This window comes from Ruditapes philippinarum, unplaced genomic scaffold, assembly GCF_026571515.1.
Source record: "Ruditapes philippinarum isolate M1 unplaced genomic scaffold, ASM2657151v2 ctg5582_1_1_1_1, whole genome shotgun sequence".
Classification (NCBI taxonomy): domain Eukaryota; kingdom Metazoa; phylum Mollusca; class Bivalvia; order Venerida; family Veneridae; genus Ruditapes; species Ruditapes philippinarum.
The window spans coordinates 22437-35502 of NW_026867056.1; the positions used below are offsets into that span (position 1 = coordinate 22437).

General features: G+C 32.8%; 1 protein-coding gene across 1 annotated transcript; it reads right to left on the reverse strand.

The window, feature by feature from the left end:
• Positions 1-2749: 2749 nt before the first annotated feature.
• LOC132734665 (uncharacterized) lies at positions 2750-11951 on the reverse strand. The gene is made up of 7 exons (XM_060721453.1): positions 11943-11951; positions 10512-11225; positions 9732-9926; positions 8928-9071; positions 7419-7683; positions 6668-6813; positions 2750-3200 (listed from the first exon to the last, which is right to left on the reverse strand). Exons 1-7 carry the CDS (start codon positions 11949-11951, stop codon positions 2904-2906), a joined length of 1770 nt encoding a protein of 589 aa, XP_060577436.1. The 3' UTR covers positions 2750-2903.
• Between the last annotated feature and the right edge of the window lie 1115 nt (positions 11952-13066).

Consider the following 13066-nt stretch of genomic DNA (forward strand, 5'->3'; position numbering starts at 1 on the left):
TAATTCCATGCAGAACTCTGGTTGCCATGGCAACCGAAAGAAAAAACTTTAAATATCATTTTTTAAAAAACCATAAGAGCTAGAGCTTAGATATTTGGCATGAAACATCTTCTAGTGAGTGTCTACCAAGTTTGTTCAAATAAAAAGCCCTGGGGTCAAAATTGGCCCCGCCCCAGGGGGTCCATTGATTTTTCCCTATATGCATATAGTAAAAACTTAAAAAAATCTTCTTTTAAAAGAACCCAAAGAGCTAGAGCTAAGATATTTAGCATGAAACATGTTTCTAATGGGTGTCTACCAAGTTTGTTCAAATAAAAGCCCTGGGGTCAAAAAATTGGCCCCGCCCCGGGGGTCATTGATTTTCCCTATATGCATATAGTAAAAACTTAAAAAATCTTCTTTTAAAGAACTCAAAGAGCTATGGCTAAGATATTGAGCATCAAAACATGTTCTAATAGTGTCTACCAAGTTTGTTCAAATAAAAGCCCTGGGGTCAAAATTGGCACCGCCCCAGGGGGTCATTGATTTTCCCTATATGCATATAGTAAAAACTTAAAAAAATCTTCTTTTAAAGAACCAAAAGAGTTAGAGCTAAGATATTAGCATGAAACATGTTCTAATAAGTGTCTACCAAGTTTTTTCAAATAAAAGCCCTGGGGTCAAAATTGGCCCCGCCGGGGGGTCATTGATTTTCCCTATATGCATATAGTAAAAAACTTAAAAAGCTTCTTTTAAAGAACTCAAAGAGCTATGGCTAAGATATTTAGCATCAAACATGTTCTAATAGGTGTCTACCAAGTTTGTTCAAATAAAAGCCCTGGGGTCAAATTGGCACCGCCCCGGGGGTCATTGATTTTCCTTATATGTGTATAGCAAAAACTTAAAAAAAAATCTTCTTTAAAAAACCCAAATAGCTAGAGTTAAGATATTAGCATGAAACATCTTTTAGTGAGTGTCTACAAAGTTTGTTTAAATAAAAGACCTGGGGTCAAAATTGGCCCCGCCCTGGGGGTCATTGATTTTTTCTTTATATGTGTATAGCAAAAAAAACTTTAAAAATCTTCTTTTTGAAAAAACTCAAATAGCTAGAGTTTAGATATTAAGCATGAAAACATCTTCTAGTAAGTGTCTACAAAGTTTGTTCAAATAAAAGCCCTGGGGTCAAAACTAGCCCGGCCCCAGGGGTGTCATTGTTTTTAACTATATGTGTATAGTAAAAACTTTAAAAAAAAAATCTTCTTTTTAAAAGCCCAATGAGCTAGAGCTTAGATGTTTAGCATGAAACATCTTTCTTATGGGTGTTCTACCAAGTTTGTGCAAAAAAAAGCCCTTGGGTTAAATTGGCCCTGCAACATTGGGGTTGGGGGGGGGGGGGGGGGGGCTATATACAGGTGAGCGACCTCAGGCCATCATGGCCCTCTTGTTTATACATCTTGCTGGGTTAGGCACACTAAAGTCTTATCCTCTAATTTGAGGTGATTTGGCTAAATGGAAGGTATATCATCATCTTAGTACAGAAACTTTCCTTCTAAATTTAATAGGATTCACTGAGTTATTGTACGAACGTGACCATATATTCATCATAATAACACAATATAGATAAGTAGGGAGAAAAAAGAATTATTCACTTTCCATAGTTTTTTTTTTTATTTCCTAATCTTATAAATAAAAATGAGATGGAAATATCAACAGGTTTCACCCATCAACAGCATTCATGATCAAGATGTGATAACAATATATATTTATGAAAATATTTACATGTACAAAGCACTGGATCCCAAAAACGATACAAGAATGTTAATAATGATTATTAAACAAGAGCTGTCGGTAGGACAGCAAGGCTCAACTATTCTAAGTGCTTGATAGTAAAAAAAAATGCTTGATACAGTTACCTCCTCCTGTTTACAGGTTGAGGTAATGATGGTGAACAAGTGTGCAAAGTTTCAAAGCCATATGTCAATGAACTTTGAAAATATTTGAGGTATTACAAAAACTTTAACATAAATTCTAAGTCGAAAAAGGGGCATTATTTCTTCAAAATGCTTGATAGAGTTACCTCCCCTCCTGTCTACAGGTTGGGGTCATGATGGTGAACAAGTGTGCAAAGTTTCAAAAGCCATAATGTCAATGGACTTTGAAAATATTTGAGATATTACAAAAAAAACTTTAACGTAAATTCTAAGTCGAAAAAGGGGCATAATTCTGTCAAAAATGCTTGATAGAGTTACCTCCTCCTGTCTACCAGGTTGGGGTCCATGATGGTGAACAAATGTGCAAAGTTTCAAAGCCATATGTCAAATGGACTTTGAAAATATTTGAGGTATTACAAAAACTTTAACATAAGTGGTTATGCCGACGCAGACACCGATGCTCGGGTGACTGCAATAGCTCTACTTATTCTTATCGAATAGTCAAGCTAAAAAAAGAATGGGACAGAAAAAGCATGCATAAAAGTATGTGTACTATTATTGAGGTTATTAGATGCCTTCTGAAAAATGTTTTTCTTCTTTGAAATTTTTTAAGAAATGCTGATTACACATATCAATATTAAATGAGGCCTACATGTACCACAGCATTAATATTAAATGGGACCAACCAATCAGTGTGAATATAAAATAGGACCAACCCATCGGCTCAAATGTTAAATAAGGCCTACCTCTCCACTAAGGGAGTCTTCAATTTGAGCCATTAATGGACCATGTCCATGATGTAGGTAAATGTACTGTTAAGTCTAAGATCATCTAGAAAGTAGTAGAATATTTGTTTTACTATTGAGCTATAAATAAATGCATGTTAATACTATCAAAAACATTGCAAAGGAGGAAATTTAGGCTCAGCCAACAATTCTGGTATAATATTACAGTAGTGGAGACCTCTTAGAATAAACATAATTCCTGATTTTATCACGGCAATCCCATCATGTCAAGAAAATGGTTAATTTTAACATTCAGCCAGGCTGTCTGCTTTTTACATAGTCCTAATATCCATTCCTGTGGAAGACGAGAATAACCCACTTTACAACCAAGAAGTGCACCGGCAACACAGCTATTGCTGTTACTGTCACCTCCCTCCATCAATAAACTCATCATATATGACCTGTTAAGTAGATAAATAAACAGGATAATTAGGTTAAGTATGTATTCAGTAAGAAGTGTAAATGAATCTTTTATAATCACCTGAGTAAATGGAAAAACAGATAAAGAAGAAAAATATTACATTTAAGTTGCATGACTACAGATGAGTCGAAATATTTCAAGAAAAAAACTTGAGAAAAAGTAATAAGATTTTAAGAAAAGTAAAAATATTCAAGATTCAAGTACTGATTTACATGTTGAAATCATTTTGAGTAAAAATGATTTTAGAGCAAAATGTCACATCTTTGTACATTAAAAAAACAAAGTTAAAATGTTGAAAAAATCACATGATTTTATTAGTATGGGTCGGTTAAACCTTTTAAACACTGTTATTTAGGTCGCTGTTTAAAAACGGGTCAACTTTTTTCCTAACCATGACACCCCTACTTCAAACCACTCACAACTGTGGGTTCAATCCCCATTAAGACTTTGAAATCTTATAATGTGAGGAAGATATCCCTCGCAAGCTAAACTATAAAATCTAACTCGACTTCAGTTTCTTATCTCCACCAGGTAGAACTTGCTATAATAAAGGGACCTTTACATTTTCAGCGTGACTTAAAAAACTTAAGAAAACAAAGTTGAAGATAATACGTACTTGTAAGAACTGTTGTGATCGTAAAGCTATCAGACCAGTGACATAGCTTTAAGACTAATATGACATATTGTTACTGTTCTCTCATGTTACAACGCTATAAAACACGAAACAATAAATGAAACAGGTTATCTATAAAGTAATGCTAAACCAACATCAAGTAATGTCAAAAGTAATGACATTTTTTATTGAGAGAAAAACTGGTCAAAACATGATTCTGAAATTAAACTTTGGATTCATAAAATCATTTAAACAAGAAGTGATAAAGATTCAAAACGAATTAGGCCAAATCATTATAATGGGAATTACATTTATTCTAGATATTAGGGCCTCCCTGTTACAATATTTTTTGTATTCTTTTTTTTTAAATAGTTTCCTTTTCGTTTGCCCTTCTTGCATGGAAAATGAATTAATTTGAATAAAAAACATATGATAGAACCCTTCATGCAATGTAAACAATACTTAATTTGCTAAAGTTACATCTAGAAAACTGCCCAAAAGTTAGAATACCAAGAAGAAATGCTTAATTGTTCAAAGGGGAAAAAAACATGACAGGAAGAGGTCATCAAACAAGAAAAGTGAAATTTTTACCAAACCAAAAAATAACAAAATTTTGGTGGAAAATGAACCCCTTAGCTTTAAATGGCCCCTTCATGAAAATTAAAATTTTAAAATTCATCAAAAAAAAAATTTTTCTGAAATTTAAAAATTTCTCATGCCAAAAAAGTGAAAAAAAAAAAACAAAATTCTTGCCTCCAAAATGTTTACTATTTAGTCAATAAAAAAATTTTAAAAATTTTTTTCCCAAAAAAATTAAAAAGAATGATTTTGTTCAAGGGCTGAAAAAATGGAAAAAGGTTTCCCCTTTTGAAATAAAAAAAATAGAAGGGTTAAAGTATAAAAGCATTAAAAGTTAAAATTGAAAAAACAAGTAGTTTTGTAAAATTTTATAAATTTCCTCAAGTTGAAAACGGGGGTCTGTAAAGTACTTTAAAGCAAAAAAACTACTGCTTTAAAATTAACATTTCATCAAAAAGCTTTACCAATGTTTACAATTCAGTGTGACCCTGATAAATATATAGAAATTATAGTCTTTTATCTTTGTAATATTCAATCAATGAAAAACATGTATGAGGGCTGTCTGGAAAGTTTGTAGACAAGGCTATAAGATAATTATAAGCAGTCATATCAATATGATGTTTTAATGTTTTTGCTAAAGCATGTATCTTACTATTTGCTTCATATTACTAAATTAATATACACGATAATGGTAATATTGGCAAAACATCCATCGCCGGGGTAACACAATGGTTTACAGAGCACTTTGACTTTATTACATTATCTTCTCGAATGAAAACTTGCTAAAAGTTTCAGTGGTAGAACAGTCTTTTTATATTAATGCAACATTAAAGGATACCATTGCATGACATCTGGTGAAAATCACGATTGTCATATGTTAATTAACAAATGGTTAACAATGGTTAGAAACATTGAAGGTTGTAACATTTATGTATGAAAAATAACGTTTATTTCAAGGACAAAGCTATAAAATGTTTAGAAACTTTATTGCAACACTAATTTGACATCGACCAAGACTTGAAAGTTTATTTTTAAAACTTGTTCAACCAGAAAATGATCAAGGAAACTTGATTTTAAGTATCAAAACAGAATAAGAAGAGGGGAGGACAGTGTATTGGATAAGAAATAACTGAGAATAGCTAGATTGCATTACAACAGAAGACAGTCTCTTTGTAGGGGAATTTTAATGACATCCTTGATTTCAAATGGATGTGGTACTTGATGCAATAATCAAAGAACATAACAAAAGTGCAGGCCAGACAGGTACCATGGCTGTTTAAAACAGAAGATATAGAATAGAAGGTAGATGCTTCATATGAGTTCTTACGAAAATACAGCCCAACATCCATTATTGCTTATAAAACTAAGATTCATCTATATCAATTTGAATTAACCTTTTACCCCATGAGCATTTTGCGAAAAAATAGCCGTTTTCATTGAAAAGCCTCCTGTAACAAGTTCAAAGTGCTATGAAACTATGAAAAATACTTCAATACTAATGAAACTTGGCACAAATGTTGACTTCACCATAGCCTCTGTAACAGCATGCTCAATGGTAAATTTCCTGTTAACATGGCAACGGGGGGACGTCTTAAAATTGCCAAAAATCACTATTTTGCATTGTTTTTTTCCATCAAAACTGATTTCAAAAGTGCGACAACTTCTCAATGAATTGAGATAGAGTAAAAGGCTTTTCAGCGTCGATAACTAGTGACCCTAAGATCGACCTGAAGGCCATTTTTAGCCTGTCACATGTCCAAAATTTTCTTGGCGATGAGGGGGACTCCGCCCCCTTCAAACCCCCCAAACAGAAGGGGGCACATCCCCGTTCTGGCAACCCCCCTGATGATATATTTTGGATGGGGGACGGCGCCGAAAAAAGTGGTCACTTTTTTAACAAAATTTCTCAAACGGAAAACAGTGCTTGGGGCCTAAATTAGGACATTTTTTCACTGTTTGAGGCCTCAAAAACGCGGGGGGGGGGGCAAAAATCCGTCGAAACACGCTTATATAAGGGAAAAGGTTAAAACATTGAGTAAAAACCCAACATTCCCTTCACCAATGCAATATAATCAAGCAAACTCAAATGCAATGTCTGATTTCGTTTGGGCCTGTTACAAAAATGTATACCTGCAATGGGTCAGCCAATACCAGAAAATGTGTAAGATCCCATGGGCACTATTTCTTTTGACATTTTTATATTGCTTCATAACCATGCATCAGTATGTATGTTGTTATGTAAAGACTTTTGTTAAGTTTTTTATGCAAACTTTGATTATATCTCAGGCTTTTATAAATGTTTTTGTTAGAAAAGTATGTATTTGCTGGCAAATTTGTAATATACACGGCTCAATTTTCATAAAGCAAAAGATACCTGTAGCAACTGTGAAACAAGAGATGTAATAACGATACAGGAAGCTACACACACACTCCTGCTATGTGTTGTTTTACATATCCTAACTGTATTTGCTGCCACTTCTTCACATAGATGAAAACTGGGCACACCTGAAATCACAAATGTATATCTTTAACCATTTTCTAGGTAATGACATCAACACTGTTGTGTAATTATAGATAACAACAGACAGCAGCCTGTTACAAACTTTCGAGAAATAAAAATACAAAAATGCAAATAAATACTGAATGAAATGTTGTTGTTTTGTGAAAAAGTCTGAAAAACAAAACAAAGCCATTAAAGAGTTCATAACTCTAAAAAAAAAAAAATCAAAACTGAAATGCATACAAAATAAAACAGAATACATGTCACTATGTGTACATACTTTTTAGAATATAATATTTACATTTGGTAACATTTTAACACATTTTCACTTAAATTTCATTAACTTTAATAAGGCTCTTGATGTAATAACCTGTTAAATGAAACTAAATGATGTTAATTTTATACTATTCAATGTATTTTCTGTGAATGATGTGCAAATTGATAATTGCTGAATACATCATTTTGATGCCCATTTTTGTTCCTACTTTGGCCATATTTAATCCTACTAAGAAAATATTTCTCAAGGAATTTTCTGACTTTCTAAGAAATATACATAAATTAAGTTAAAAATAAAACTTTAAATTCTCTATCTGTCAACAAACATTTATACCTAATATTGCTATAGAAACAATCGCTCCATTATCTGTACCAAACACTTTAGAAGGAATGGAAGGGTGAGAACTAGGAAACAATTGATGTTGTCTGATGATGTCACTAATACTGCTGACGTCACTACACGTACTGCCGCCGGAACCTGTGTCATCATCTAGAGTACTGCAAACATCACTCGTACCAATAACATGTATGCTAGTTTTCTCAATAACCTGCTCCGCTATTGAATGAGGATGTATCAGGAATTCAGAGTACTCTATCAACTGAAACACAGGTAAGTAAATATTACAAGACCGTCCGGTTAGTTCAATAGGTAGAGCATTGGACTGGAAATCTGGCGACCCGAGTTCGATTCCCTGACAGTGTAGGTCAGGTCACTTTCGTTGTGATTGATCATGAAATCTTTTCTTTGGTCATTCGCACTGTACCTCTGCTCTGGCATGTACAGAAGTTTAAGTACCTTGCGAAAGTGGAGGCAACTAGTACATGCTTGACAGCCTGCCAAGGAACGATGCCGTGGCTGAAATGTGCTCTGGTAAATTCAATGTGGCTTACTGCTGTGATCCAGAGTGAAAACTACCAAACACCACCAGTGAATATTACACCTTTACCTCTACTAAATACTTTTGAAGGAATGGACCATTTGCATTAAAAAAGAGCTGTCAGGTGAATGTTTCTTTACCATTCTTTATTCTTTTACATTGTATTTCATCTTTCTGAACAAAAAATTCAAACAGGATAGCCAAAATGACATTTCAATATTTCTAAAAATTAAATTTCTTTTCTAAAATATTATTAAGGTAAAAACAAAACAAAAACAAGTTGGGTGTACAGTACATGTTTCAGACATTTGTATTCTTTTACATTCAAAAAAGTAATCAGATAAACAGCTCTTTAATCTTATCTCAGTGCTTGATTATAAAAACAACAGACAAGCAGAAACTTCACAAATTATAATATTCAAAGATTATCATCAGTCTTACTGGTTTAGATACAATATAGGTCGCTAAAATTAAAGGTTTAACTAATCCTTTCTACATAATGGTTTAGAATAAATGAATCCTGTCTTAATGAATCATATGATTATGTCAAATCTTCATGTACATTTGTGTTTTTAAAATATGTGGACTTGCAACTTCATTTTGTACATTTAACTTAGGGAGTTCAGTAATGGGTGTTATTTCAGAAAAAAAATCATCTGCAATTGTTTTTCTACTCACTGAATTACAAAGTTACTGACCTGTTTTTTTTACATACATGTATTAGTTTATTTTGTACTGAGCTGATTCATTTGTCTCATTAAACTGTTACACAAACAAACATATCTGCTCTTTTATTACATCATCTAATCTATAAACTGACTGGTTTCATAGTGTCATTTAGTTTTTTAAGACTGACTTAAGGTTTTACTAAGTTACCCGTCAATTAATAGTTTGCTGTTTATTTCAATCATTTACTACAGGTAAATAATTGTCTTCTTTTAAACTTCTGATTAAGTTTCACTAACCTGTTTGACTGTCTCACTGAGAATAATGCCTTGTTTATCACCAAGCTCAGGAAAGCCAGTATCACACCATGTTCTTAGACGTTTGGCAAATTCCAGCTCATCTATAACACCTGCCCAGCATATTATGCAATCTAGTAATAGCACCTGAAAATACAAGTTACACAGAATTAACCTGGAAAAGAACATTATAAACAATAGTAATACATGTACATATAATATAAACATATAAAGTAATGATACTATACATCTAATTCAATATACTGAAAACAATATATTATGCTTATAGCACAGTGGCAGGTTTGATTCTTGGGCAAGGCAAACTTCTCTGTGACAATTTATCACTGACATTAAGTCTAATTCTCATTTTTCTTAAGATATTAGGTTGGATTTGTAGTCTGTCACTTGTGGAGAAAACCGTTATTACTAGTTAGTTATCCAAGAAATAATGGGGTGGACTGACCACCGAGATTTGACAAAAAAAATGTGCTGAAAATTAGGCACCAAACAAATAAATATAAGAAAATATATTAGATTATAGCACATAAAATAGGACATAAGCCCTTAAGAATACTGACTTGTGTTGTTGATAAAAAAACAAAAAACACTTTTATTCATAGCACAGTATTTACATATATATAAACTCTGGCAGTGTTAAGGAATCATATGTAAACTATATGATCTATATTTGTACAAAGTTTGTAATAAGTATGTTATATGACTTAAATAAAGCCTAGCATATATACATATATTTGGAAATGAATTGTGCACTGAAATAATTGTTCACAAATGTTTCAAGAGCATTACCATGGTATCAAAATTGGAAGTCCAGTCACCTTGCTTCCAGCGTACACGAAGTTCGTCCTGTACTATATCCGAGTAATTAATACCCTCCTTGTTATAATGAAACAGACACTCGTCTGATGACATACAACATGTAGACAGACCAATAGCATCTCCTATAGCTGCCCCATATATCAGACCTTTAGATACATACATAAATCATAATTAGTTTCATGTTTTAAACATCAGTTATTTAATGACACCGAAAGCATGGCAGGGTTACCATAAAGTTCAACACTTGATGGATGAACCTGATATTTTCTTTTTCTTGGTTGGTTGGAATTCTAAGTCACACCTGCATTATTAAGGTCAAATGGGGCAAGTTTCCAGCTTTACTTGTTGAAGGAAAAAACCTGCAAAGGTGCACCTCTGTGCAAAAGGCAGCACTGAGTATAAACAGCCAAACTTTTGTAAAGGTAGCTGAGCAAAAATTTCCTCACAATGAAAGAAATCCAAAATACTAGGTGGTAATTTAAACCGTAATTTCGAAAATTTGGCCAGTAGGGGAAAAATGAGAGAGAACGGCAGAACAATAGCTTTAAAATCAAAAAATCCTATAAAATTCAATTATAGTAAAATTTTGTTTGGTGATCATTTAAGTAAAATACATTTAATCAGATTTATATGTTCAGTTAAGAAAATTGATGTGTTGACAAAAGTAAAACCCAGAATGTATAAAATTTTTAACCTAACCCTATATCCTTTATCTTTTTAGATCATTAAGCAATCTAATGTAAAATGCACCTTGTGGTGGAAGCAGGTGGTGGGTTTTTGATGGCGGCTTGAAGTGTTTGCTGTATGCGTCTGACACTGTATATATTCTACCTGGGCAGAGTGTGGGTTTGGTACAGATGTAAGCAGATGATTACCTCTCACACGTGCAAAAACATTATGGTTAGACGAAGGAAGTTGTTCTGAGCACTGTGTGTGTAAGTTGTAGTTTTTTCTTAAATGTGATAACAATTCATCCGACCCATGGCTACAAATTGTAAGTAAAGTCTCCGGAAATCTATTGTTATTAGCTAATAAAACTTTGAGAGATTTCAATCCTCCTACAGGAACAGGCAAAGATTTCAGTTTGTTAAATGAGACATTGAATTTGGTGAGTCTCTCTAAATAGATGATGTCATTCGATAGTGTTTTTAAACGGTTGTGTGAAATATCAAACTTACTCAACTTTATGAGGCGATAGAATGAGTTTGGGAGTGTTTTGATACAATTGAACTTTAAGTTGAGTGTTTCTAGATGAAAAAGTAGACCGAAGGTATCAGGTAATGTCTCTAGTTGGTTGTAGGAGAGGTCTAGATAATTAAGGTGAGGCAGTCGGATAGGCAGCTCATTTGGAAGCTCGGTTAAAGCATTAAATGCAACACTCATCTGTTCATACAGAGAGAGTGAGTCCCGAATAGTCCATGGCAGTTCATGTAAACATCCATCACTTGGTCTCCCTTCAACATGCTACAATATATAATATCAAAGTCATCATAAAACAGTAATTACATCTTGCTAAAAGTAAAATTTGTTGATTTAAGTATCTAATATTCTGACAATTTTCATTGTATGAAAGATTTATGTTACATTTTGACAACAAGATGGCTGTGATATCTCTGTGGATACTCTTAGTCTAATAAAAGGAAGCATTATTCTTTGACAAAAAGTAGAAATAACTAATCTTAACATTCTTGAGTTGAACTGTGTAATCTCAACCTTTCAAAAAATAAAAAATTGATTTGAAATACTTCTTACAAAATATAATATTGGCCAATAAATATCCTGATAATATGTACTAAAACATTTTTATAGCAAGAGAATTTGTCTTACTCGGGAATAAAATTTTCTGTTAAATTGAGCTTCCCCCCGATAAGTTTAGATGTTTTTTTTCAAACTTTTTCTGACTGGTGGGAAATTATTTTAAAATTTAACATTTGGGCCCCAAACCTACTTTTTTCTCAAAACCGACATATTAGGGACTGGGGTCCTATAGGAAAATGTCAGATTTTATCTATAGGGTCTGGGTTTTTTTTTTGTCAAAAAAAATGAAAAAAAGGATTCATCTTTAAAAATCAATATTAGTAATTTTAAAAACAAAAAAAATAAACATCTATAATCTGTGCCCTTGATAAGCACTATACTTTATTTGTACATTGTGTCTATAGTAGCCATAATAATTATTACAAGTGACATAATCTTATACAAATTTATTATTTAGAAAATTCAGTTAGATTGTGAAAAAAAGTTCAACCCATTCAAATGTCAAGTAATCCATGAAGGATAAAGTAAACATCCTTATAATACCAACATAATATTCTCTTCATGGAATTATTCTTGAGGCGGTAACATTTGCTAAATATATTGGAGTGTATATATATTACACATATATATAAATCAAAAAGCTGTCATGGATCAAAAATCTGTCATGGAACAACTTTCCAGACAAGCACAAGAACATGTTAACCAAACCCTTGCTCGGCTTCTTACTCTGTAATATGGCAAACCAAACCCTTGGCTTCAAATTTTACGCTGTAATATAAAAGTTAACTCAAAACCCATTCAGAGTTTAGGACAATTGCTTAAGGCTCTAGTTTATCCACAATTAGATTATATGCATCTGAAGTCTGGTCCCCCACATAGTCAAACTCATATGGTTCAGATACAAACTGTACAAAGAAGTCTGGTTAAACACTTTTAACAAACCCTATATATTCTCACTGTTTTACTTTGATAAAACTTCAGGTTCCTGTGCTTGAATATATTGTATTAAACAGTTAATTTAAGGAATAAATCATTTATCTACTGTAAATTTGAATGATTTACACATTTAACCCCAAAGTAATTTTTCTTTCAATGTTGTGTATGGCCATCTGTCAACAAAACATAGTGTCATCTTTCTGACAATTGTAGATGGCCACATGATTGTATGCAACAGATTGGTCGAATTATGGTACCATATCCGAAATAACTTCAGTTGAGATATAGTTATGTTGGAATAACGGAGGTACTTACACACTTTTTTACACTGTGAAATAAATGCAAAAGTTTATCTGCTATGTCTATGTATATTCTTTTAAAATGACATGACTATTTGAATGTGAATTTGTACACTTATATCGAGATGACAGCTGTTTACACGACTGCAATGTGTAAAACGTCACGGGTATTTGTGTACACAAACGGAAGTCTCTACATGGCTCAAGTGTTTCAGCTGTCAAACATATTTTTGAACTTTCGTAGTCGTAGAATGTCCATAAGTACTGGCATTGATATAACAATTGTTTGTTGCTGAATATATAGTTACGGGA